Genomic DNA, 26,541 nt, shown 5'->3' with positions numbered 1-26,541 from the left:
CGTCGAGAAAGTCATTCATGATTTCGTTACACCATTTCATCCATCCATCCTTCTATCCTTCCATCATTGCCAACCAAATCCATCAATAAATATAGACGAATTCGTCATTCTCCCGGTCCGTCAGATCATTGAAGGCATTTCTGCCCAGTTCTGTCCCCTCTTCTCCGGCCTCCTCCGCCACATCTTCAGTAACCTCATACCCCGTCTGCATCGACCGATCCACAATCTTCGCTGGCTTCCCGTTCCTCACTCGTCGCTTCTCTTGCATCTTATTCAACACCCACAGATTCGCCCACTGGATAAAAACAACCGCCACCATCGCCACAAAGATCCCCAAACAAGCACGCAGTCCGGGAAGATACGCCGGTGCATCGTTGTCGCTGAAGAGAAGCGGGCCAACAATATTACCTGCGGCAGCAGCAGCGTTGAAGAATGACATGATGATCGATTTCTTGGTCGTACCCGCAGTATTACCGACGATCCACGTCACGATGAGCGGGTTGCCTCCGAACAGGAACGACAGGAGATAGTACCCGGCCATCAGGGCCCCTTGCTGGCTCCCTCCTCTAGGGACCGCGTAGAGGATCGCGAGGCCCGCCACAACAGGAAGCATGAAGCTGGCCAGGACGACGGACTTCAACGCGGCTTTCTGGGCCAGCCAGCTAGAAAATAAAATGATGATGAACTGCAACGCACCGAAGGGCATGTTCAACAGGGTGGTTTTGAATTTGTCGAATCCGAGACCCGAAATGATCAGTGGTCCGAAGACGTTGGTTACCGATGCGCCTACGTTGAGGAGAAACGCGGCCGCGATCCAGAGGTAGGTCTTCGGTTCCAGGCCGGCTTCGACGACTTGGTAGGCTTTGAATTCTCGGCTGCCGCTGCCGGTCTGGTTGGCGCGGAGACGCTCCATCGCTTGTAGTTTCTCTTGTTCGTCGAGGAATCGGGCGGAGGGGATGTCGTTATCGAGCTTCCAGTACATGATAGGAGTGGAGATGACGGTGATAAGTCCGCAAACGAGGAACAGTCTAGTAAGTCAGTTTGAGATTTTCTGGGCTTCGGAGTGAGCATAATGACTTACAACTGCCATTCATTTAAAGGACCAGACTGCACATGCCCCAGTCCATACGATAGGATCGCAGCGAGGATAGTCGCAAGCCCATTGGTACTGTACCAAGCTGCCACCCGCAAGGGCTGCTCTGCACGACGATACCACTGGCTAGTGATGATACTAAACAAGGGAAGACACCCCGCCTCAAAGAGACCGAGCAAGAAGCGAGTAGCCATGAGGCCCTCGAAGCTGTGACAGGCTGCCATAGCCGCTTGCGCGATACCCCAACCCGCGGCCAGCACGGGCATGAGAATGCGATGGGGTACTTTGACAATCAGATAGGACGAGAAAGGCTGCCAGGCCAGCTGGGCGATGGGAGCAATCGATCCGACTAGGGAGTATTGGTTCCCGGTGAGATTGGCATCTTCTTTGAGACCAAAGTTTGCTCCGTAGCCGAGTACAGATTTGTCAAGAATCTGCATCAGGTACGTCCAGCAGAGGATGACCAGGATGATGGAGTCGGTCTTTCTTCGGATCCGCTTGTTATCATCTTCGGTTAAGGGTACACGAATATCTTGTATCTGGTTGATATCCGCTGGCTTCATGGGATCCTCATTGTGCGCGACATTTGGCTTATTCCCTGCCATGATGAACGATGAACGATGAACGATGAACGCGATAATAAAGTTGATGGGAACTCGTCTCTCAACAGCCATGGGAATGCCTGATATATCGGAAAGAGTAGTATCTGACGTCTGGCACCCCCACGCATTTTGGGGACGCCGCTGGCATAGCGAGTCGAACGAATGGCAGGTCATACGGCGACCAGGATCTTCAAAGTTTGGCGATCGTCAGCCAATATGGAGCCATCCCCGTACTTCCCCCGCAACCCGTGTGCCCCCACGGGGGCCCCCGCGTGGGACAACTACACCGAGAGGGGATCGGGAAACACGAGCTGGAGAGGGCAATGCTAGCCGAGGCCCGTGCTTGTAGCTAGACGAGCTGTCAGTGCCACTACTCGGTGGGATTTCTCATTCGATTCCGATCACTGAAGGCCGGGGAGTTTCTACATGGTAAGCAACCGGTTTATCGAGGTGATATTGTTGACTAATAGGATTGTATTCACAAAGCTCACCATGTGAGAACGTCATCGATTTTCAGGCTCAACGATCGAAAGATCCGCATAATGGTCTTTGCTAAGTCGCGTCGCAAAACCAGTCTACTCCAGCTCACTCAACAGGCGCCGGATTCCTTCTTTTGAAATCATCACAAATCTCCTCCATGGTCACAAACTCCACCCCATCATGCGATTTGAAATACTCGATAAGTCTATGTCTGTTAGCCATTCCGCATTCCAAAATCTCTCAAATACATACCGTTCATGCATCAAAATCACCTGCGGCCTGCCCGAAACATCCGGATGGATGGAAATCGGAAACACAAACTGATCGTACTCACGATAGAAATAATCGAAATGATCCCGCCAGATATCTTCAACATCTCGCGGGTTCACGAACCCATGACTATTTGGCGCCGACTTGATGAACATCATCGGGGGCAAATCATCAATGTACCAATTTCCCGGGATTTCGACTAGATCTGTCACCTTGCCCGGCACCAGCGGCTTCATCCATGTTTCTGCCTTCTGAGTGTAGTCAATCTTGGTCCATTGGTCTCCTGTGCGGAGGTAATACGCCTGGCAGTCATGATGGCTCAGACTGTGGTCATATTCAACGCCATATTCCCGAAGCATCGCCACGCCTTCCGCGTCGGTTTCCCACCTGCACCATTAGCACAACCGACATCACTGTCTGCAAGAAAATGGATAGCAACCCACCAAGGCGCAACGCTCCCCCTCGGCTTCTTCCCCGTGAACTCCGTCAACAAGTCAACCGTCTTCTTCAAAACATCCCTTTGCTGCTCCCGGGACATATCCACCGGATTCTCATGCGAATAACCATGCAGTCCAATTTCATGTCCCGCATCTCTAACTCTCGCCATGTCTTCGGGAAACGATTCGATACTATGTCCGGTTATGAACCAGGTTGTACGAATATCGTATTTCTTAAACATCTTGAGCAGACGCTCCGTTCCGACCGTCGCGGCCCAGATGCCCCGGCTGATGTCATTGGGGCTGTCCTCGCCGCCGTAGGAGCCCAGCCAGCCAGCCACGGCATCGACGTCGACACCGTAGGATATGAGGACGCGTTTGGGGGACATAGTGGTAGTGAGTTGTGTAGAAAAGGTTGCGATTGGAAACCCCGCAGGATGTCCAGAGGACTTAAATGATGCCGCTGATCAGTTTTTTTTGATAAGATATCGCGGGTTTCCCGTTTCGGCACCATCTCCATACTCCACCCCGCAGCTCAACCCTCCAGTGTGGAGGCAACGAACGATAAGCTGCTCTTGTTGATATAATTCTGTGGATATCGGACAAGCCTATGGCCCTATAGCTATAGCCGTGAATACAGCCCTTATCCTGAGTTTTTTGACAATTATATTTGTGGACTGGATTGTATCGCGCAATCAGGTTAATAGATTCATTCAATCTTGAAGATCAATACGGAGTACTACACAACAGCACAATCATCCAGCACGCACAAACACATTGCAGAAGCTGCCCACTCGATGCTATATCCTACTCGATAACACAATCATTACCACTTTCTTATCTCCCATTCTTATACCTAATCCTCAACTGAGCTCAAAAGTCAAAGTCTTGGCATTTCGGGGAGACTTGGAGACGCTTCCCGATTCGGAAGAGCCCTCGGAGATGGGGGGCACAATCTCAACATTCAGACTTTGATTTCTAATCGTCTCCAACCGGACCCTATATTTCCACTTTTCAGTCAGAATGCCAGATAACCTATTTGTCGAGTCACTATGGTCCCAGACTACGGAGTATGGGACCCTGTGGACTGTGGAAGGAAGGAATTGGTTCCTCCGTGGTGTGGCGATGACAAAGCAATAGGCAGTTGGAGATAGAAAATTCGAGCAAATGTATGAGGCCTCATATATGCCTTAACGGGTGGATATAAAGCGTTGGTGCCGGGAACCGTTTTTCTGGGTACTGCAGAGTCATTGAAGAATTCCATTCCATCACATATATTAAAGAGATTTTGATACACATACACACACACACACTTATACTCAATTCACCATACCCCAACCAACCAACCAAGACAATCAACATTTCCTCTTCACCATGTCTTCATATTTATCTTCATCTTCTCCCTCCCCCCTCTCCCAAAGCCGACTCTTCACCCCCCTCCGCATCGGCCCAATAACCCTCTCCCACCGAGTCATCATGGCACCACTAACCCGTCTCCGCGCCACCTCAACACACATCCCGCTCCCAATCGCAGAAACATACTACACCCAACGAGCCTCCATCCCAGGAACGCTCCTCATCGCCGAAGCAACCATGATCTCGCCCTCCGGGTCCGGCGTCCCGCACGCCCCAGGGATCTGGACCCCGGAACAGATCACCTGCTGGAAACGCGTGACCGACGCCGTGCACGCCAAAGGTAGCTACATAATCCTGCAACTCGTCGCCCTAGGACGCGCCGCGGACGCAGCCACCCTCAAGGCCGAAACAGGGCGGTCGGTGTCCGCGCCGAGCGCGATCCCGATGGCCTCAGGCGCGACGGTGCCCGTGGCGCTATCAGAGGCGGAGATCTGTGACCTGATTCGCGATTTTGCCACCGCGGGCAAGAATGCCATGAAGGCGGGGTTTGACGGCGTGGAGGTGCACGGCGCGAACGGGTACCTGGTGGATCTGTTCACGCAAGACGTGAGTAATCAGCGGACGGATGGTTGGGGAGGAAGTATTGAGAAGCGGGCACGGTTCGGGATCGAGGTTGCAAGGGCGCTGAGCGAGGCGATCGGGCCCGAGCGGGTCGGGTTCCGGATCAGTCCGTGGAATACGTGGCAGGGGATGAAGATGGCAGAGCCGGAGGGGCAGTTCACGTATCTCGTGAGGAAGCTGAGGGAGCTGGGGCTGGGATATCTGCATGTGATCGAGTCGCGGGTCATTAACAATGTGGACTGCGAGAAGAGTGAAGGCATCGAGCCGTTTTTGGAGGCGTGGGGACGTGAGAAGCCGGTTCTTGTGGCCGGAGGGTATAATCAGCAGAATGCGGGCGATGTCGATACTGTGTATCAGGATAATGAGGTCGGGGTTGTGTTTGGGAGGCATTTCCTGGCGAATCCGGATCTTCCGTTCCGGTTGAAGAATGGCATTCCCTTGCAGAAGTATGATCGGGAAACGTTCTATACTCCTATGCAGGTTGAGGGATATCTGGATTATCCGTTTAGCGCGGAGTTTGAGGCGAGTTTGAAGAACTGAAGAGTTGGCTTTGTTTTGATGGACCGTCGAGTGGATTTTAGAAATAGAATATCGTTTTTAGCTGAATAGAGATGTCAATTGATTCTTTCGAACAGAAATGCTAGTATGCAGCAATGCACCAAGAAAAAGTTAATTGTTCGGAAGGTCAGCCATGAAAATGAACACTCATCTTCCTTTAACCGGACATCTGCAGCTGCGCGTATCTTTCAAGGCTCTCCCCAAGAATGTTGATGAACTTCCACTGCGAATTCTGCTTGAAAAACCGAGACCATATGCCCAAAACTGCGGCAGCCAATTCAGCTGGTTCGCGCCCAGGCACCTCCCCCTCGGCGGTATCCATAGAATCATAAGCTTCCTCGACAACCAAGCGGGCCCATCGAATGATGCGCTTCTCGTTTGCTAGACGCCGCCGTTAGCTGATTTAGACCTGGATGTACGGAGCGAAAACTGACTGTTGAGTGTTCCATTCTGGTCCACAGCCACAGCCCGGAGCCACTTGCTCAGAAGAATCACACATTCGAAGCTCGCTAACGCATGTCGCACACTCCAGAAGAAGGCTTGGCTTTTTGCAATATAATCTAGTCCCAGCCGGACAGGAACGCTCACAGTATGGATGGCATAGATCAGGGCCGGGGTCAAGCGAGCACACCGCCAAACTGGCGGCAGGTCGCTCAACGCTTTTGCGATGATATCCGGATCTCGACTCTCGAGTCGCTTGTACGGGCCAATATTCAGCGATAGTCTGACGTATGCCATGGCAAGCAAAGAGCTTGAAGTGAACGGAATGGGCCCGTTCTCATTTGAAGGGTCTAGGTTGGACTCAGGTGCCTGCTGCCACATGGTTGACCACAGGTTCAATGCTCGTCTGAATTATGTTAGCGTCGTTTTCACCCCAACAGAAAGGACATACTCAAGCCGGTTCAGTTCGTCACTGGGCAAAAGTGCCGCAGAGTCGCCCAGATCGACAGCCAGTTCTCGAACTATGTGAATCCGTTGGAGGAGGCCGTGGAGAATATAGTAGCTTCCTAAAGGCGATGGCGTTGGATCAATAACGCTGACTGAGTCTGTATCCCGTAGCAGTTGGGATACTGCATGATGATAAAAAGCTTGCTTCCTATCAATCAACTTCATGATCACATCCCAGTCGTAAGGATTGGTCGCATTCCAAAGCTTCGTCGGACAGGGAAGATGTAGCTTCACTTCATTATTCCTGATGGTGGGATACAGATTGTAGGCAACGCTGTGAACCTGCGTAAAGAAAATAGCAGCCAGTTTGGTCCGGCGGATGGTCTCCTGTAGTATCCAGCTCCGCCAATTCAATTGGCCTTGCTCGGTATTATCCTGATCTGTTTCATCAAGGCCTGAGGTCCTCAGTATGGAAATGAGAAGGTCTCGAAGCTGAAAGGCATCTTGGAGATAGCTCCCACATTCCCATGTCGAGTATCCCATCAGAACAAGCAGGGTGCGGATAAGATCGATTTCTGACATATTATCAATACCTCGGCCGTTTTTCGTCGGCTCAGAGATCCCCGTGTTTCTCCGGTCTCTGAATGTAGGATCGATTTTCTGTAAGACGATCGCCTTGGCCGCAGTAAAGAACCTTTGTGCATTCTGATGCTCGAACCGGTACTGAGCTCCAGCCGCCATCATGGCCAGCATGAACTCAGGTGACTGGTCATTTAATCGAAACGTCGGTAAATGGATAAACAGCAAATGGTTATGAAATCCCTGGAAGAAGCTAGTTATATACCGGGTCAGAGTGTGCCGTGAGGGGAGTCTAAAGTTTGGCAGGATGTCTTTGTAAGTCTCCAAGAGAGACATGAGATAAGACCTGTTGTACTCATCAACTCGGATGGTAGAGCTATTATCGCCTACGTGATAGGAATCTATGAAATCGAGTTAGTTTACGCTATTGAGAGGGTACGGATCAAGGGAAGGATCTCGACTGGACCGCACCAGCATCATGAAAAGCGTACTCTCCGTGTCCCAAAGATGGGACAGAGGGCAACCAAGACTTGAAAGGGCTATCGTCGCTATGGCTCTCTCCTGGCGCGTGTGGTTCGGAGCTGAGAGCATCGAGGCCTTCCAGAGGACTTTCGATTTCTAGATCTAAGGGCGCCCAATCGGCCGGGAACCCGATTAGATCTAGAAAGTTTGCGAAATCGTCAAAGGGATCAAAACTGTCCTGCGGCAAGGGAGCTTGCGCTTCTGGAACATGTTAGAAGGAAAGGCTTGATCCATATTGCAAAGAGTATTGTTACGGGATTTGGTAAGATTTGGAGGAATCCCTGTCTGGCCAAGATCCTGAGGCGGCGCAACCCCTAGGCTGTGCTCGCCAACGGGTTTGACAGCAGGACCTGTAGTATCATGTGTTCTCGGAAGCCGCGCATTAGAGGTAGGAGAAGAGCTGTTCGGTGACTCTACAGCCGGACGAGACGATTTTGACTCGGGTTGACCTGGAAACACGTGGGGAATGAACGTGTTGTGCGGTGTTCTCGATGCCGAATTGGCCGAATCTAGAAGCTCCTCATCTGGATGATTGATCTTTGTATGACGTTTCAGAAGGTCCTTGCGCGTAAATGAAGCCCCACACGAACAACGAAAGGGCTTTTCCTTCGTATCTGCTTAAGTTAATGACCCGGTACTTTGTAGAGATTCTTCGAATCGAGACCACTTACGTATGCGCTGATGTCGCTCCAAATGCTCCTTCCTTGCGAAGCGTCTGTGGCAGAAGTCGCAAACACACCTGAGTCTTCCACTTCGGAGCTGAGTTAGAGTATTATTGGAGCTCATAGTTGCATGGGCACAGCTGTGACAATGCAAGAGTGGGAGCGTTGAGGGAATCTGATGGACGTCTCCAACGTCTCCAACGAGGGCCGATGACTAATCATCCTGCGTCATGGGCTCTCTTTTCGGAATGTAGTCGCCATGACTACTCTTAGATGGCCATATTATTCCATTCTCACAGCGGAACGACTAAGAAACCGAGATATGAAGGAGCCCATGGAAGCCATTAACAGCCACGGACCGACTCATCGAGAAATGTGGATGCCCAAGGCAATAATCAGACACTAGTCCGAATCGGGAAGGAGGCATGTACAACCTCAGTCTAACTCGTTTGGGCAACTCCTTCGGAGGCATATAGTTCCAAATACTGTCGGCTGGATTCACAAGATTATTTGTTAAAGATCAAGTGAATTCATGAAGTATAAGCCCTTCAATTATGGATGGTACTCGATGTTGCCCTGAAGTGGCATTCACCCAACATGTGAGGGAATATTGAGAGTCAATGCCGGTGTGTCACTGTAGCCTACCAAGGCAAGATTTTGTGAAGGCCATTGCAAAGATTGCTTAGTGACAACATCAGTACTTCACCTTTGCATCGTCTTCGGTGAATGCGTAGAACTGCCGCCTACCTACCTCAAAGCTTCCAACTCCTGCTTCTCTTTCCTACCCACTACCCATCTGCACTCAACACCATCACCACCATCATCATCATCATCATCAAACATCCACACGATGACCGTGAGCGGATGATCGCTCATACCAAAAAGTCTCAAGACAAATACCGTGATTTTTCTCAAGGGTATTGATGATATCCGGGCCTCTATGCGTGTCAACAGCCGCTTTAAGGAATACAACAAGCAACGGCTAGAGCTCCTCGGCGTAGCCATGGCCGGCGTTCAGGTCGTGGTGACACTCCCGATGGACGTTGAAGAAATGCTTCGTCGGGGTTTGGACCCTCAATTCGTCATCTTCGACGAGGCTAGTTTTTCCGGGACCCTGACCTTTACTACATCCTATGTCAGTTGAACCAGAATGTGCGCGTGATGTTTGTGGGCGACCCCAAACAGCTGTCGCCCCCTGTCTTCACTCAGCAGGGGGAGAAGGCCTGGCAAGCCTCAGCCTTCGAGCATCTGGTCTCGAAGAAAGTATCACCAGACATTGCTGAACGTCTCCTATCGTTCCCATCGGATCCTCAATCAGCCGACATCAGTGGCCTAATATGACGGCAAGGTCCTGACGTTCCGCGACAAGCCCAGGGTCGACGTCCCGACGTCCCGCTGAACGCGGCAAACCCTCTCGTGGCGCAACTTGGAAACGATAGATGACATCTGGTGGGGCTCTCGCAGTTCGTTCACCTTGCACACGTCAAAGGTGAGACCAAGACGGATCCCTCGGGGTCCATGTATCACCCGCGAGAAGCCAATCTTGGGGTGGCCCTGGCCAAGACGCTGGTGAACAAGGGGGCTAAGGATATATTGTTTGCATCGCCTTACCGGTCCAAGTGGCTCAGGTCAAAAGGGCTTGGGAGAAGAACTATCCCAGGTGCCTTGTCCGCCCAAGGGTCTAAACCGTGGATGGTTCGCAGGGTTCGGAAGCGGAATTCATCATCGTTCTGATAACCCGCAATGCTGGTGCGCCGGGCTTCCTCAAGTCGACCAAGCGGACCATACTAGCCCAGTTTATTGTCGGCGATTGGACCTGGATCGGTGGCAGTACTTTCTCCAAGGACTCGAAGAAAGTTTATAAGTACTTGGAGGAGGCTGAGAACATCGTGGAGAATCGGGCCTATGTCATCAGCCCAAAAAAGGTGTAGATTCGCCGAGCGATTCGGCCCCACCAATCGACGACTTGCCTTACCTACTTATGGGAAGCCATAGACCTGCATGTATTGATAAGATATTAAAGTCTTCATATTGGGACCACACGAGTTGTGAGCCCGCCCACGAATTACACGCCATTACGGCCCACTACGGTCCGTAGCACCGGGCGAAGCACTACAGCCCTAACCAATTGACCGCAAAAGGGCATGTGAGGGTAAAATATTACCATTGGGCATTTGACTTCGCTGTGTGGTCGGCCAAGACAACCAGGTCAATAACTTCCTGCATAACGGGATGCAGGGAGGAGGAGGTCCGGCAGCCGTATGATCTGCCGCCAAAGTTCTGTTATCGTAGCGATCACCAGGTAACCTACCTGCTTTCAGCACCGCCTAAAGCTGCTACTGTGCGCCAATGCAGCGTCTGGTGGCCTTTCGATTTAATACAGAACAGGAGTATTAAAAGAACACGTTTCGTCGACGCTTTGACTAATACTGTCACAGCCCTGACCTGGGTCAGGTCAATAACCCTGGAGCAGCCAACGGCGACGACCGATACTCACCACCTCCGGCACAACCCCAACAGGTGCTAGATCCCCGGGTGATTGATATGGTCGGAGCTATCACACGTCCGGAAGGAGGTCAGGGACCGTAACAGCCTCAGGGACCACAGCAACCTCAGGGACCCCAGTAACCGCTAGATCCCCAGTAGGGTCAGCCACCGATCGATGTCCAGCAGGGTTAACAACCCGACGTGATGGACCTAGACTATCAAGTCCTTTCGGTCCCGCCTCCTCCCATGGGGCCTTGGCAACCGCGGCGCCGACGAGTCCAGCTTCCCCAACAGATAAATGTCCCCCGATTCAGGGTCACCGATGTCCCCCCGCATGTCTATTTCATCGACTACAAATATGTCCTTGTCGGCACGTATGCCCCAGATGGGGATCCGACTCAAGCGTTGTCTTGATCTACATGCCTGCTGCGGAGCATCGATATCCCGGATCCGGATGAATTGTTCGATGATGTGTATGTACAGTTGCTCGTGAAGTATATACAGGAGTGTAGGAATATATAATCACTGCACTCCGCCAAGCTCGAAAGACAAAGAGCTCGTAGGACGGCTATACCGGCGACCGATCGGTCATCTCATTCAACGGGACCAGATGATACTGACCTGACCGAGACTTCCGCCGACAGCACCCCCAACATCGATACATCCCGACAAGTATACCGATGACGACAGTGGAGAAGGCAACCCCCACGATCCAGCTGTGCAGGTTGAGAAGACGGTCTTCGTCTGAGGCCTGTTCGATTTGAACGACGTCGGTGACGCCGAGCATTTTCCCGTCGCGATCGAGGGCCGCGAGTCGGAACAAGGGCCGAGCGAGATCTTCGGGAATTTCGATCTCCGTCTCGAAACCTGTCTTTTCGAATTGTGCGACAACCGTGAAGCTGGCCTTGTTGTAGTCCTCCGAGTCCCAGACTTCCATCCTCCATGCGAAAACCTCGGTGGCCCCGTTCCAGCTGACATAGACATGGTCACCGATGACCTCGGCGTTCGGCGTGGTCTGCGGATGGCCCACCCAAGACGCCTTGAAGTCACGGTAGGAGACCACGCGTCCGAAGTTGAAAAAGGCTGACGCGGCGAAATGCACATTGCAGAGCATATCTCCGTCAGCACTGTACTCCGTGAAAGCGGCGCTGTGTCCCCAGCCCACCAGAATCCTGCCCGTGTCATCGAGGAGCTGCACATTCCCCTGCGACTTAGAGAGCACCTGCTGAGGGTGGTAGTAGGCTCCGAGCAAGGTGGCTGTGCGTTTGGCAATGTCCAACTGGATAACCATACCGCGACTCTCACTGACGGGATCGGTTTCTGAGTGGGCTGCGTTATCGAAGAGAGTGACGGTATCGTTGGCATGCCAGCGCGCATCGTGTTGCCAGGAGAACCCGGTCGCGTCGCCGTCAGACAAATCAGTGAAGTTGTTGGCCTTTCCACCGAGAGTCCACAGGATAGCCCCGGTGTTTCGATCAATACAGGTGATTGTATGTGTGTGGCGCCCGGAGATGATATAATTCCCGTCGTCCGTTTTGTCGACGCTGTTGATGTGAAAGAAATCGAAGGCCTTGGCGCGCTCTCTTCCCTCGGCGCCGAGGGGCTCGTAAGTGCTATTGATCGGAATATGTTTAGACGCGCGCCATTCAAAAAGCAGCTCGCCGGTTTCAATATCGAGCTCTTGGAAAACCGCATCGAAAATCCACCCTAATTCGGGCCCTCCAACGGCGCTTAAGTCAACGGGGGTAGGATCGTATACCGACACCAGGGCGGTTCCATCCCGACTGATTGTAAACTCGTGCAGATCGCCGCCGTAGTTACCGACCGGGTTCAGAACGTATCTCTGGGTGTAGGTATTGTCGAGCTAAACGGTCAGATAGGCTTGTCTTAAACAGGGTCGAGTGACGACCTACCATGTACCACGTTCCATACCCCCGGCCAGCGATTTGACCACCCTCCCAGTAGGTGATAAAATCCTCGCCCCTGTATCTTTGAATTTTGAAGTCCTGCGTGGTGCCCCAGTTCCATTTTGCCCAAACCAATTCTCCCTGCGAGTCGAGGATCATCGGACCCGGATTCGCGACACTATCTCCACGCGGAGCAATCAACATGTAGCGCGGGTCGCATCCTGATCCCCATTCGGAGATCTCGACGACGGGGGATTCGTAGTCATAAGAGGCATAGCTTCTGGAGGGACCAAAACCGTAGAGTCCCAAATCATAAGTGGTCAGATCGGCTCGGAGTCGCAAGCGATAAAGATGAGGGACGACGAAGATGTAGAACAAATAGATCAAACTGATCACAGCCCCGACCGTGGTAACCTGAAAACAGGACGGCCTTGACCGGCGACGGAGGCATTGAGAAATCCAAGTCCAACAGGACATTGGGACATGGCTAGACGGAGCAGGTGATGTGAAACTTCAGAGGCACGAAGAAGAACCCGGGAAACATTTATTTGACCAGGAACCCCTCGGAGATAACGCAGCCAAGTCGATCGTTTTCGTATCCCTTCTGCCCCCTCTCCAGCTCAGCTACTCAGGAGTGTTCCAAGAGGTGCCAAGATCAGCAATCCACGCGGTTTCATGTCGATAATCCATCCGGGCGGATACGCATGGAGCGCAGCAGGAGGGATCTCGACGCTGTGATTCGGCCTGCAGACCTGTTCTCCGGACCCGCCAAGCCATCGCCGTGGATCCGAGCGATAAACGGCGTTGAGAAAGGAAAGGCGACGACGACAAAACTCCATTGGGGAGTAAACCTGCTCAGCTCCACCGCCACTGTCCAATGCGCGCAGTGTCTGCAGTGCCCGGGACGTCGGCCGTTGATCCAGACGAGGGATGCCAATCATTATGGAGATTGAACAGGAAGTAGGACGATATCCGTCGACTATTAATTCGACTTGGCAACCTGATTCAGGAAGACTGGGGTGACTTGAAAAAAATGAACGAATGATGAGTCCTAGCGTCGGTCTAGAAGGACTAGAAGAGTTCTCCGTGGTTGAGTCTTCCACAGTCGGCTAAAACGGCAACGTGACCTCTTGCCTTCTTTCCGCCGCCCTTAACGACGCGTCGACCACTCTGTCCCTTTATCTGGCTTCTGGAATCAACTTCATCCCCTTCGATCGTCTGTGAATCCCCCCACGAACACGGAATAAATCATTGCCAGTCGCGTCCTCCTTTCTCCCCCGCCAATCCCTTCCGCATCGGCGCAAGAGATTCAGGAGTGGTGGGTCGGCGTCATCAATGTGCGTTTCTGTGCCTGCGCCAACTCCACCTTCTAGAACGCTCATCATTGGCGTCGGATCTAGGTGGGTCGAGGTCGGCAAGAGGATGGAATCCGCCAGCCGGACAGGGATGACAACGGAGCCACCTGCCAAGAACAATTCCTTGCTCACGGTTCTTATCGGCCATTGAGACCGGGTCACCACAGTTGGGTCTCTGGGCAGGCTCGCTACCGGTCTAGGATACCATACTTGGCCTAGACTTGGGTTACACCTTTCTACCTTCCTGCGCCGCAGAGAGAAGTGCGACTTATTGCACATTTGGGAGTCGAATCTGATGACGTCACCCATATACGACGCCTCCTTTTTTCCGTTGACAGAGGCGGTGCATCACATTTGTAGCATCCGCGGAAGACAGGCCTCACAAAGAGGGAGTCTGGGATTATGGGGCTCCCGCATTAGGTATCCAGCAGACATATGGTTTTCGGCAACTCTGTAGTTGCTGTCCAACAGGATGTCCAGACAGAATAAACACAACGACGGGTATTATTTTATGTAAGGAATAAGAATACTATCCATCAGTAGGTCCGTCATGATGGTATACCTACCCCCTTTGTCTAGATCTAAGTCCATTAACCCCGAATTTAGTATTATTAGTGTTATGTTTTGGGAAACTCAGGCTAAGGGCAACATTGCAAGTTATGACTGATATCTCATAATTACACAGATCACTTGGTACTCAGTCATGTAACATATAAGTATTCGAGTAAGTCGAGCCACCAACTTATTGAAGAAAGAATAACCTTGAGATTGAATCAGGAGAACTCCGGCAAAGGTCCCTTGAACAACGCAGGGCCCAGACAATGTTAGCCGACACTGTAAATACAAGCACCAGCTTTCGGCCTCCTCTACATTATTGACCGGGGATCACGGTGAAAGGGCGGGTCCTTCATTTTGCGGGTTTTCTTCAACATGAGCTCACGCACTTCGGCCAGTGTAAAAGACACTGTTCCGTTTATCTCTTGTGGCTCGGCAACTAGCCCCTTCGCTCGAATATAACGAACACAGGACGCGGGCCGTTTGCCGCCAGTGAATCGGAGAATTGCTTGTGCTCAATCGGCCATAATATTGGCTGTCTGCGGTGCCTGACGATAGTAAAAGTAAAAGGTATGTGGGTAGATGTGAATTCAATCATCCATGAGCCCGACTGCAAGACAGTGTTGCAGGTAGCGACTGAGCATGGAAATCTAGCCATTGTGGACAGGCTATTAGCTGCAGGGGCAGATGTGAAATTCGCCAATGCCCGAGCGTCAGGGACATTGCTACAAAGCGCTGTGAGGCGTGGACGTCGAGATATTGCGGAAAGACTCCTGGCGGCAGGGGCAGATGTTAATACAATTGCTCATGGGTCTACACACCAGTCAACACTGCAGACAGCGACCGAGCTTGGAAGTCTGACCATGGTGGACAAACTCTTCGCCGGTGGGGGAGATGCGGATTACAGCGTCACCAGATCTGGCTGAGGGCGATGCCGCACTGCATATACCGTAGCCGCTCCACTTACTGTGGAAATTTCACCATCGTGGACAGGTTTTTTTTAGGTGCAGGGGCAGATGTCAGTGCCATCGTTTATGGGGATATCTCCTTTGCCGACGGTGATAAATACTGGCCTGTTCTCCTCTCCCTTACAAACAAAATGCTCCCATATCTCTCTGTGCAATCAAAAAATATAGATCCCAAAAAGAAAACAAAAACATACAACAGCCATACTATGGCGATGCCCACCTAGCGCCCATCGTTCGGTGCTGGGCGGCTCGCCGCTTTACGCAATCGGCCTTCAGGCGGGTTCGGGCGGCTTCAGGCGGCAGTTCACCCACCTGAATATTCTTCACCCAGAGAGGTGAAGCCCTGCCCCCAAATGTGCTTTTGTACACTTTCATCAAGGGAAAGATTTCGCGATGCGGGAGCAGACACCATGTCCTTCCCTTCCAGGCATTTGCCGCCAGTTGCACTCACCCTCTTTCATTTCCCTTCCACTTCATTCCTATCCCTCTGCCGTTTCCATCTTGCTTCGAGTCAAAGGCAATCATGACGAGGAAAGACCCACTGCTGACTTACACCCGGAACGTGGTAAACTTGAGTGATTTCGATAACGCCGAAATCAGACGGGCAGTCCTGCCGCGTACAGAGAGCGACTATGAGCGCGCACTAAGCATCTTTGATAAGTTAGTGTGCAGCTCTGTATAAAATTTCCCAAATTGACAATTCTCTAGATTTCTTGAGCTGCACCCCGACGCCAAAAACCCCCCGGACCTCCAGACCTGCAAAGGCTTCCTCGTGTGGGCTGCTAAGGGGAAACATGGCCGAATCGAGGCTTTGCCCACTGTGGAAACCATTCAGGGATTCCGGAGGGACTTTCAGGCCGGGATGTTACATATACGAGATGTCGAATTTTCCAAGGAGTTTTCCACCACACTTAAAGAGGTTTGAAATGCAATCCGCGATATAATACCTCTCGTGGTACATACCTAATTAGTTTACTTAGTTCGTTATCAAAGGGCTGCGGGAGAAAGTCCCAATTTCCACCGCTGAAATGGACCATGGTGGGCTTTCACCCAACGATATCATCATCCTCTTGACACAGCTCTGGTGTCGAGACAGCCACTAGTTTCGTGGTGAGATCCCTGACAGAACAAGAGTGCAACTAAGTGCGGCAATGCTGCTCTATTGCTTTACATCTGCAAGGACAGGGGAAGTTCACGAGTCCACAGCTCGAAGAGCCTTGGCAAGAAAGCCTGGAGAAGATACAAGTGATGCAGGGCTGGAGGCTCGTGTGATGGCGGCATGCTACAAGGTGAAATTCGAAGGTAGACAAACAATATATTTCGGAGCTAACTTGTCTATCAGCACTTTGCACTCACCATTGAGAGTGTGGATAAGGAGCCGATGCTGGTTTTTACCTATGAGCGAAGATTTGTGAAGGGGCATTAGAGGAAGAAGGCACGGGATATTCCAGTCCATGCTTTCTATGAAACCTACAGGGAGGACGTATCCCTTTTCCTGAATTTGCTCACATTCTTCTTGCCAATGGCATCCGCGGATAACGCCTTCCGAGATTACTCATCAGTGGGAGAAATCTTGGATCAGGCTGACGCTTACGCTAAGGCTACTCCGTCGGAGAACAAGGTCCTGGAAGTTATTCATTTCGCAGAGAGAATTCATGAGACGCCAGTCTTCCGGCCGTACAGAGAGCTTCACGTGGACAAGTCCACAGGCAAAGCTCGAGGAGCAGATGCCTTCGGAAAGGAGTTTGTTGAACTAGGTCACCGCAGTGGCTACACGCGAAATATCACGATTCGTGCCTGCCGCAGATGGGCACTTATGCAAGCAGGTAGAAGCAACAAGCAGGACATGGAAGGGAACAAGTCAGCTTTGCTAACAGTGACACAGACAAAGCTCATTCAGAGTCTGCAAGGATGAGATTCGCGGGGCAGACTAACCGAGATACTTACGGGAGGTTCTATGCCCATCCGGTTAGTGAAATAGATGGACCAGCAAACTACCTTGGGATTGCAAGCCGAAGTGAGCATATTGAAAACCGCCGCGGAATGGGAATTTATCAGAATTCGCGCCTCTTCCAATCTCTTCCCGCGAAGGCAGAGTTCGAGTTCCTGGATCGAAGTGATATCATGTCTCTGGACGAAGAAATGCGCTCGCTAAGCGCACAACTATTATCTGCTACGATGCCTGATGAAAAACATGGGATTCAAATCAAGCAAAAGCTCGTATACAGCAACAAGCAACGGCTTTATAAAGAGGAGCTGAAGAGGCTTAGAGTCGCCCAATCAAATAAGCCTCTAGGCTCTAATGAGAACCAGGTCAACATAGAGAAGGAGACTCTTTTCTCCTACAGGCGGAGGGTTATGCCACAGAGAGACCTTTTAGCCAATACCTTTCCTAGCAAGGTTTCTTTGCGACATCACGATGGGAGACGAGCCCTGAAAGCACTAGAATTTATCTGCAAGGATACATGCTCTGTTGCATATCGTGCCACTCTCCAGCCCGAGGATGGAAAATGTTCTTTGTGGAAAATCAATCAATGAGTGAGTCTTATTAAATTAATTATAATCAATCGCTAATTACCTTAGATTCCAGCTACATAGAAAGTGGCTACACCTCTACCGATGCCACAAACGGAGCCGCATTAATAGTGGATGTGGTATTGCAGAAATGTGCTTTGAATGTGACCGCTGGTTCACAACGTCCTGGGAATGTGAGGATCATTGCCATGAACATCTTGAGAATCCCGATGGGCTACTTCGATGTGACCCTTTGATATTCCGCAACGCCCCTATTAAGGCAGGTTTTTGTCCTTTTTGCTTGGGAAACAGAAAGCGTCTTCCGTCAAAGCGAATGATCCAATTTGTGGTCAGTTCCTCAGAGTGATACTCCCACATCGAAGATCACTTAAGAGAGCTAGAAGGAAACTTCCGTTGTGAGCACCCAGCTTGTTCACTAAAGTTTGAAAACTTGGAGGCATTGACCTATCACCTTATGGACACACACTGCTGGCGGCCTCGACGCGAATCTCCTAAAAAGAGGAAGTTTGAGCTTGAGGACACTCCTTGATTGGGCATTCAACGAGAAGATCTGGTCGTGAAGGTGCTAGGATTGCTTTCTTGTCTTGATTTACTCTAGCTATCCGCTCAACTAATGACCTGGGGCTCTGGCAGACTAAAGGACGCGATATAATAATGCTATTGCCCTATTATTTCGAATTTGCCTCTGGTTATATTAGCTAAGCTGCAGCTCTGCCGCTATATGTACCTATCATCCTAGACCCTATACATTTGTTTTCTTACACAAGCACCAATCAACTACTTTATTCCCTCATTAACTGTCTACTAAAGGCCCCCCAAAGGCCTGATAGCTAACGAGGGTCGGTTTTTCTCCTTGCGAGCAGCCCGTGCTTGCAAAGAGACAGACTCAACAGCATATCGAAACTCTCTTCGACCTTAGAATGGAAAATGTCTGTGTGGAAAATCAATGGGAGAGTTCGTTTTGAACTGCCAGAATAATTTCTGTAAACGGCGGAAACGGCGGACCTGTGAATTACTAGATCTGGTTAGTTTTGCCTTTTTAGGTTTATCGCTCCTATACGCCGGCACGTAATCTCCTCTTAGACCGCCCGACATAAGGACCCGACTTTGCCCTCTTCCGTTCTCCGTTTCTCTTTCACTTCACTCTCTATCCCCTCTATCTCGAACTCATCGTCGCCCCCTTTCTTTCTTTCCCGCCCCCACCGGCCCCCTACGTCTTGGCCTTTAGCCCGACGCACTAGCCCTTTTATTTCGTCGGAGATATCGGTCAATCGTTCTCGCCCTGTAGCCCAGAAGCAATAGCCTAGGAGCACAATCTCTAGAATAATCTAGCCTGTAGCTATATCGTGTGATTTCGTGTCGATACTTGTCGGGAATAGTAGTGGTAGATAAGAGAAATAGATGCCTTAAGGTCCTAGATTTTAGGCCGTCCTAAGAGCATGAATTTATTCTTCCTACCCACCTGTGAGGTCAGCTAGTACTGCAGCGTAATAGCTGGCCTAGGAGATAGAAATAATAGAGAGATATAGATAATAGAAGCTCTCTAGCCTGCCCTTTAGAAGAGAGAAAGGGTAGTGAGAGGTAAATTAAGATGAAAGCTCTTGTTTTATTCAGTCTGGGTCATGAGCTGTACCTATAGACAGAAAATGAGGCATTTTTCTCCTATATCGACGACATTATAGAGAATGTCATGATACTTGACTATGTTGTAGCAATGCTATGTCGCGCGAATGGCATCTAGTAGTCGCCGCAGAGCACGAGGTCTAGTGCCAAATTATTGACATTAAGACGTCCGGGCGGTTCGCATTGCAAAAATGTACATATCAAGTAGCTTCTGTTACCACACTTGAACGCCCTGTACGCCCCGGAGGTGCCATTATTCGTATTCGGCTACATTTCTCTTCCTCAAACCCTTTTTACAACATCTGCTAGGTCCAATGTCTTCCCACCTTTCCGTTATCGATGTCGAAAACCCATTCTTGCCGGACATATTCTAGCGATCGCATTAAGTCCTCTCGGCCCAGCTTGGACTCCACCAGAACCGATCCCAAAAGGCTCGAGTCGACTGCATCGGGCGGCGGGATATATTGTCCGGGTTCAAAGAGATTTTGATGTAGCGAGATTCTATCCATGAGCCATGGCTTCACCTTGCGAAGTCGGATGGCGGGGTCGGGTGACCTGAGAATGCCGCTTGTCTCAGGCAAAAAGTTCAGAACCGCCATCGAGTGCTGGACCTCCCTGGAAAAAGGCACCGCCAGGACTCTGAACCTCTCTTCATCCAAGATTGCACGAAGCACGTGGAGCACGTAATAATCCACGCCGTGAGTCCAAGTACTGCCTTAGAGGGAGAAATACCCGGAAGGTCGAGGGTTAGCCTCAATCATGAATACACGGGGTTTCAGACCCTTGCTACTAGGGTTGTCTTCCAGATCCGTTACGCCATCCCGTTCGACATATTTCACAGCCGAATTTCGCATGCGAGCCTCACAGTGGAAAACTCCAGTTCGAAATCCCATGCGGAGCACTGAATCCCGCAAAGACTGGTAGAGCAGATTCTGTTCATGCTGAGGCAGCATGGACGGATATACGTAGACGGTATCATGGAAATCGGTCTGATCGGTCTGCTCGTCCATGTCCCCATGGCAAGGGAGGTCGTCCGAGATGTCCGCAAACACAATCTCGCCGTCCCAAAGAGCCAAATTGACATCGACTTCCGGTCCATCGACATAGGGTTCGATCACAACACTGGGCCGGATTGGCTCGTCTCCTTGATTCCCCAAGACTCTGGAGTGGGCCTTGCGCACTGCAGCGAGAAGCTCGCCGTCGTTGCGTGCCTTGGTCACCCCGAGACTGGATCAACCCATGCACGGCTTGACCACAACCGGGTACTGAACCTCGAGAGGTTTCCAAGGATCTCGCAAGCGCCGTTCCAACTCATCGCTGTCGGTGACGCGAATCACTCCGGAATGCTCGGCCTCGAGCATCCATGTAGCGTACTTGTCGGTTGCAATCGCAAACGCTGCAGCGGGGCTAGAGGGGAGTCCGAGAATCTCAGCCGCTTCTGCGACGTGGGTGGAATAGAAGTCGTATCGAGTAATGATTCCATCCAAATTCAGGTTCTGTACGATGTCCACAATGCGTTGTGGGAGCCTATCGTCGACATTGAGATCGAGCCGGTAGAAGGCCTCGCGCAGGTACGCATATGGGCCCTTCGGATCCTCTAGGAAATGCCCAGGTCGGTCGAGAACTATCAGGTCCACGCCCAGAGATCGAATAGCCTCATAGGTCAGGATCTCACGCGGGCAATGAACCAACGCCAGCCTCTTTCGGAGGATCTTACTTTTGACAAGGAATTGCGGCGCGAGCCGGTATTGAACTTGATCCTCGAGGGCGTCTATCGTATGATCGACGAATTCAAAACCGGACGAGTCGACGAGGACCGCGCCAATGCAGGCGGACAAGATATTATAGAGCTGAAAATGCTCACTCCTGGATTTTACGGTGGGAAACTGCTCGACGTACTGGAGCGGTTGAATAAAATCCCTCGCCAAGGCAACGCAAGGGCAGCCGTGCATACGGAGCTCAATGAAGTCCGATCGTGCTATGTAGCCATTTTGGATGGGCAGTACCAGTTTGATGCTAATGGGATTCGACGAGGCTCGGTCTGCCCTGATGGCGTTGTCGACGAAGTCACAAATGCTCGTACTGTGGGGTCCGAGACTTTTATAGACACTTTGGAGCCAGACGAACTCCGGCAAACGTTGTGATGCTGAGCTGGTGTCATTCCTCTCCACAATGAGATCGACAGTGCGTACGACAAAGGTTTCATGGTGGGGATTAAATCGCCAGCGGAACGAGAGAGATAGTCCTTATCGCAGCTGTTCAGCATAATGCTCATAGTGCGGAGTCTCTCGCCACGTTATAGAGTTTGGCTTTCCACGGGTCTCCTGTGCTGGGGTATACAGCGTGTTGGCGGTGGCCCATAAGGAAGCGATTGGAGACATGATTGAACTGCAGTCGTCACCACCAGTCGTCTTTCTATCCCCTGGCGCGTAGCGGAATATCCTCTCTGCAGATGATGGCACCGGCAGTCGGGCGAATCAGTAATTATAGGTAAGCAAGAGTGCCGTAGTTGGGTAGTCTTAGATTAGAGATAAGCGTTCTCAGTCTGAGATGAGTACTGAGCATACCGCTACCTAACCGTTAGCACGTCCTGGAAATGGTGATACAGGAGGAGCTAATAGACACTCACTTCGTAGAGTTTTATTGATACTGTGTACGGAGTACGCCGTACACAGTCGGCATTGATTGATCTGTGGAAAATACTACATAACCCCACTAGTCTTCTCCCACTAGAGAGAAGTAACTATCTACCTGTGGTCCGATTGCTAAGTAAGGACGATTGTTAGTTCTTGGACCAGATGTTTCTCACATGTTACAGTCGGTGCTATACGTAACTCCGAGCTGACCCTCTCAGATACTCAAACTGGAACATGCAGCAACCCGCATGGGTGGCGTGCAGTCATGCGTCCAAGATTTGAAGGTGGAATTGATGATTGCAATTCGAACCCAGTGCACGCCATAAGTCCCCCCCCCCCCAAACGGAGCTAAATTTAATTCAGAGCTAATGAATAGAGTTCCGGGGGTGGTTGATGTTACATCGCTTGCTCGACGGACATATATCTACATGATTGCTTGTAATTGCTAACGATTGTGGCTAATGCCAAGGTGTAGCGCTAAGTATACTAAAACACTAGTACGTTCTTCGAATGTAACCTTTAAGTCAATCTTTAGCAGGAAAGCTCTAAGCCTCTAAGGTCAACAAGACCGACCTATTGGGGGGGAGGGGGGGAAATTCAGGATATAGTGGGACTGTCGTGTTTTATAGTATGAAGCCTTACGTCGTTAGGCCACTATCGGGCTACCGTCGGGCTACTATAAGGCTATTTCGCTTAGAGTAGGTGGGGTTATAGGTTCTAGGTTAGATACGCCGTATAGGTAATTAGAGTCTAGATAGTACTATTTAGGCGACGATAATAGTAATAATATAATACGAAGATATATTCCACGTAGTATTTTAAATTACCATTTTATAGGCTAGCAAGTACTGTATCTTAGTGGGGAATAACAAAAGTTATTACGGAAATCTAACATGAATTTGAGTGTCTCAAGAACTTTTCGATCTTGGTATATACGGAGTACGGTATTTCCTCGTCAAGTAAAACATCACCTATAGTAAAATACGATACCGGTATGAGTACTAATACTGGGACTGGTATGATACAAGGGTGTAGCTGCTGATCGATTCATGGGTTTCAGTAATTAGCAATACTCCTTCTAGATACGGGATCCCTTCCGGACATTCAGCACCATCTCGATATGCTCCCTCGCCAGTGGTACATTATTCTGCTTCGACAATAAACGAGCCGTTTTGACCGTATTCTTTATCTGCCTGCCATTCATCTCAATGGCTGCCAAAGACTCCAAGTCCGCCTCGCTCAGTCGACCATCTAGTTCTCCCATCCGAGCAAAGGTCTTCCATATGTGGAGCCGACTCGCCGGACCCAAAGACGGGTATTGGATGGTGAGATGAATGCGCGACTCAAATGCAGGGTCAAAATCACTGACTTGGTTACTCGTGAGAAACATCACCCCTCGATAATATTCCAGTTGCCTGAGGAAGACTGGGACGGAGATTGGACCATTAGATGGTTTGGCACCTTGACAAGAGTGGGAAAAACTTACCAGAGACCAGTCGGTTGCGACGCAGATCCGCACTCGAACGAGCTTCGAGGAACATGTCGCACTCGTCCAACAGCAAGATGGCATTCCAGGCACTGGTCAGCTGCAGTACTTGTTCAAGTGATTCTTCTACTTCCGAAGCGGTCTCTCCGAGTTCGCTCGCACCCATCAAGTACAGTGGCTGACGCATCTCCTCGGAAACTGGGGGAAATTGAGTCAGTAAAAATCTGCGGTTGTTCAAGCTATTCAGTGGGAATAACTGTACCCGATTCCGCAGTCAGTGTCTTTCCAACTCCAGGTTCTCCAGCGAGTAACATGATGAAGCCCAGACCTGTGGTAGTATTTTTAGCCAACTCCTGGTGTCCCGATCATCCGGCTATTGGGGTATTTATGGTCACCTTTGCCGTAGACAATATCATCAAACTTGTCATCTCGGGCCAGTTGTTCCTGTACAAAGGCGCGGATGATTTCCTTGTAACCATGGGGAAGAACAAGCTGAGAGAAAGCGTCCTTGCTCCAGCGAATGGGACTGACGTTGTCCACGTCAAACTCGGCTAAGAAACGAATGTTCGGGTTACCAGAGAACTTGATAGTAGAAAAGCAGACAATCGCGCTCACCCCATGTTTTGAAAGATAGGCAGTAACCGCGAACGACGTGATTGCAGAGCAACCTCAGATTCGGACTCAAGATTTGATCTGTTGTAGAAATCAGAACTGATCCATGGAGCCGTGGGTGGGATGTGTGGTAGGCTTACGAGCACTGGACGTGCTGTCCCTGCTACACCTGATGTGCTTTCCCAAGGCATTCTGGTATTCCCGATACGCATGACTCGTCGCTTTGAATACCACATTGGGCACATCAAAGAGCGAGTCTTCGGCGGCCGAACTTGTGACAGAGTCCGTCTCCGCCTGGATCGGCCCGAGGCCAGGCCCCGGTGTGCCATACAGACTGAACATATGCGGATCAACGATGATGCGACTGTTTTCGACCTGAACCGAGCGTTGAGACCAGTATTAGCGCCCTGCAATCAGCGGGGGAGAGCCGCTCTGAGCCCGCTCTGAGCACATACATGGCGCTTGCGGATCTGTCGTGACGACCTGGCCGTGTAGAACCCTGAGTACGACATGTGGTGGAAGCCGTTGAGCTGCTCGAATTTCTCTCCCCGGGCATGCAGTCGGTCGATCAGACCTTTCACGTCAGGATGAAGATGGCTAGGGAAGGCGATCAGATCGAGGAGTCTCCTGACACCGTCGAATTTGTCAATATCGAGGGAGGTGGAGACATAGCCGAAGCTGGACCCGTCGCAGTCAATATAGCGACACTCCAGTGTGAAGAACTCCCCACCCATATTGGCCCCATACCGACTCTCGGTAATCTCCATCAGACGGGGTTGCCCATTCGAGTGGGTGAAGATTTCCATTCCGGGACCGAAGATCGTCCACAGGTGGTCGAAGCTCATCACCTTGTTTTTGACCAGGTCCCGCATCGCCTCGATGTACGGCACAATCTCCTCACGTAGAATGTAATACAGGAGGTTGAGGTGATGCCCAAGTTCCGGGTCCAGCTCCTCCTCGCGGAGCTTCTCGAAACGATGCCATCGATAGTAGAACGGATGAAATGGCGCCTTGAAGGTCAGATCTTTCAGTTGAGTGTTCAGGCCCTCAAATCCTTGGAACATCCGTTCCAGTACTTTCTTTATCAGGGGGCTTTGAATGGTAATCGAATATAGGGCGACCTGGTGGGTAATGGGATGGGGTTCGCGGCGCGCAATCACAGCGAATTCTTGGGTCAAGGACCCGGCTTCGGCTTCAGTCGCAGACGGCTTGGGTACAGACTCGTTCCACGCCGATCGATCGTCTGGTCGGTAGAGCTGCTGGACCTCCGCTCTCATTCCGCGCCCAAAATCCGGGGTGTACCCAGGATCGACGCTCATCTCGGACTGTCAATGGGTCAGTGTTCTGCCTCCTGCCTCCTGCCTTTGGACTCACTGAATGACAGTCAAGACGTACCAGGTCGCTGCTGGAGGAGGCAGCACTCCGGTGATAAGCAAGAGAACTCCCGCCGTCCGACATGGCGATGATCACGGAGTGAAGGTAGCAGCTTTTCGCGGTTTGCGCTTGAAAGAAATCAATCTAGCGGTCAGCAGGGAACGTTTCCATCTGGGACAATTCTGCGTCGTACAAGTAAGGAGAAAAGACGAGTGGAGAGAGTATCGTAACCTGACTTCCAGTGCATGCCTCTCAAGATCCTGCGTTCTTGTGTTCCGGGCTACGCTTGTCAATCATCAGGCGTGGCCGATCTGTGGATACACACAGCAGCCTAATCGTCCGGGAAACGATCTACCAAAACCACCCACTGTTAACGGAACCGATACGCGAGTGGGTCGGCCCCCAAATACGACGTTGAAGGCGAAATTTTACAAATTCACATATCAAAAAAAATACGCCGATCACTACAAAGATGATACAGCCTTATGGTATTCCATGGTAACCTTGAAACCCTGGGCTGATCATGGTTGATGAGCCCCCGGCGATTGTATATGAACGATGATGAACAAGTACTATAGTTCTTGTGTGAATGGGATCGTATTATTCGTAATAGTGGAAGTCGATACTATTCCAAGCCCGATGATACCTCCATATTGGGATTTCCAGGTTGAGAATGTAATACCCAAGATGTTCTAGCGCGCAACTTCAGCATAGTGCTTTTGTTAGCATGTCTCAGTTAGCTGTCTTCTAGGACTAGCGCGTACCCGTATAGAAACGCTTCCGCTTCCTGATTTTCTTAATCTTGGAGTGTTTCCACTCGCTCGTGGAGTGCGTCTCCCGTGGTAATTAGTTGATTTAGTAGTGAAGTCACCCGAGGCTTGCTGCCTTGCCTCACCAAGACACTGTGGGGCTCGTCAAGATTACTGTCTCTTGCA

At 50.9% G+C, this 26,541-nt stretch overlaps 9 protein-coding genes across 9 annotated transcripts; 4 read left to right on the top strand and 5 right to left on the bottom strand.

Annotated features, from left to right (window-relative positions):
* Positions 1-82: 82 nt before the first annotated feature.
* On the bottom strand, positions 83-3,271 carry KD926_006808 (putative MFS transporter; the record flags this gene model as incomplete). Its single annotated transcript, XM_053099818.1, has 6 exons — positions 83-1,028; positions 1,082-1,883; positions 2,004-2,044; positions 2,285-2,380; positions 2,428-2,832; positions 2,889-3,271. The coding sequence occupies 6 exons, from the start codon at positions 3,269-3,271 to the stop codon at positions 83-85; spliced, it is 2,673 nt and encodes an 890-aa protein (XP_052956393.1).
* Positions 3,272-4,358: 1,087 nt separating this feature from the next.
* KD926_006807 (alkene reductase) lies at positions 4,359-5,399 on the top strand (the record flags this gene model as incomplete). Its single annotated transcript, XM_053099817.1, has 1 exon — positions 4,359-5,399. The coding sequence occupies one exon, from the start codon at positions 4,359-4,361 to the stop codon at positions 5,397-5,399; it is 1,041 nt and encodes a 346-aa protein (XP_052956392.1).
* A 175-nt stretch (positions 5,400-5,574) lies between these two features.
* On the bottom strand, positions 5,575-8,944 carry KD926_006806 (uncharacterized protein; the record flags this gene model as incomplete). The annotated part of the gene is made up of 7 exons (XM_053099816.1): positions 5,575-5,798; positions 5,852-6,264; positions 6,310-7,285; positions 7,356-7,607; positions 7,661-7,943; positions 8,078-8,165; positions 8,820-8,944. The coding sequence occupies 7 exons, from the start codon at positions 8,942-8,944 to the stop codon at positions 5,575-5,577; spliced, it is 2,361 nt and encodes a 786-aa protein (XP_052956391.1).
* A 64-nt stretch (positions 8,945-9,008) lies between these two features.
* KD926_006805 (uncharacterized protein) lies at positions 9,009-9,999 on the top strand (the record flags this gene model as incomplete). The annotated part of the gene is made up of 3 exons (XM_053099815.1): positions 9,009-9,203; positions 9,254-9,331; positions 9,772-9,999. The coding sequence occupies 3 exons, from the start codon at positions 9,009-9,011 to the stop codon at positions 9,997-9,999; spliced, it is 501 nt and encodes a 166-aa protein (XP_052956390.1).
* Positions 10,000-10,625: 626 nt separating this feature from the next.
* On the bottom strand, positions 10,626-13,403 carry KD926_006804 (arylsulfotransferase family protein; the record flags this gene model as incomplete). Its single annotated transcript, XM_053099814.1, has 4 exons — positions 10,626-10,837; positions 11,234-12,419; positions 12,469-12,876; positions 13,215-13,403. 4 exons carry the CDS (start codon positions 13,401-13,403, stop codon positions 10,626-10,628), a joined length of 1,995 nt encoding a protein of 664 aa, XP_052956389.1.
* Positions 13,404-15,863: 2,460 nt separating this feature from the next.
* On the top strand, positions 15,864-16,443 carry KD926_006803 (uncharacterized protein; the record flags this gene model as incomplete). The annotated part of the gene is made up of 3 exons (XM_053099813.1): positions 15,864-16,000; positions 16,049-16,259; positions 16,321-16,443. 3 exons carry the CDS (start codon positions 15,864-15,866, stop codon positions 16,441-16,443), a joined length of 471 nt encoding a protein of 156 aa, XP_052956388.1.
* Positions 16,444-16,862: 419 nt separating this feature from the next.
* On the top strand, positions 16,863-18,111 carry KD926_006802 (uncharacterized protein; the record flags this gene model as incomplete). The annotated part of the gene is made up of 3 exons (XM_053099812.1): positions 16,863-17,166; positions 17,226-17,852; positions 17,924-18,111. 3 exons carry the CDS (start codon positions 16,863-16,865, stop codon positions 18,109-18,111), a joined length of 1,119 nt encoding a protein of 372 aa, XP_052956387.1.
* Positions 18,112-20,214: 2,103 nt separating this feature from the next.
* KD926_006801 (uncharacterized protein) lies at positions 20,215-21,879 on the bottom strand (the record flags this gene model as incomplete). The annotated part of the gene is made up of 3 exons (XM_053099811.1): positions 20,215-20,709; positions 20,755-21,649; positions 21,839-21,879. 3 exons carry the CDS (start codon positions 21,877-21,879, stop codon positions 20,215-20,217), a joined length of 1,431 nt encoding a protein of 476 aa, XP_052956386.1.
* A 1,333-nt stretch (positions 21,880-23,212) lies between these two features.
* KD926_006800 (ATP-binding protein) lies at positions 23,213-25,690 on the bottom strand (the record flags this gene model as incomplete). Its single annotated transcript, XM_053099810.1, has 8 exons — positions 23,213-23,559; positions 23,621-23,818; positions 23,883-23,948; positions 24,016-24,171; positions 24,236-24,313; positions 24,373-24,607; positions 24,688-25,557; positions 25,628-25,690. The coding sequence occupies 8 exons, from the start codon at positions 25,688-25,690 to the stop codon at positions 23,213-23,215; spliced, it is 2,013 nt and encodes a 670-aa protein (XP_052956385.1).
* Positions 25,691-26,541: the final 851 nt, after the last annotated feature.

The sequence above is a fragment of the Aspergillus affinis genome (genome assembly GCF_023601865.1).
Source record: "Aspergillus affinis strain CMG 70 chromosome Unknown NODE_38_length_267853_cov_87_405585, whole genome shotgun sequence".
Lineage (NCBI taxonomy): Eukaryota > Fungi > Ascomycota > Eurotiomycetes > Eurotiales > Aspergillaceae > Aspergillus > Aspergillus affinis.
Note: the sequence above shows the minus strand (reverse complement) of the source record. Positions and strands in the feature narration are given on the sequence as shown.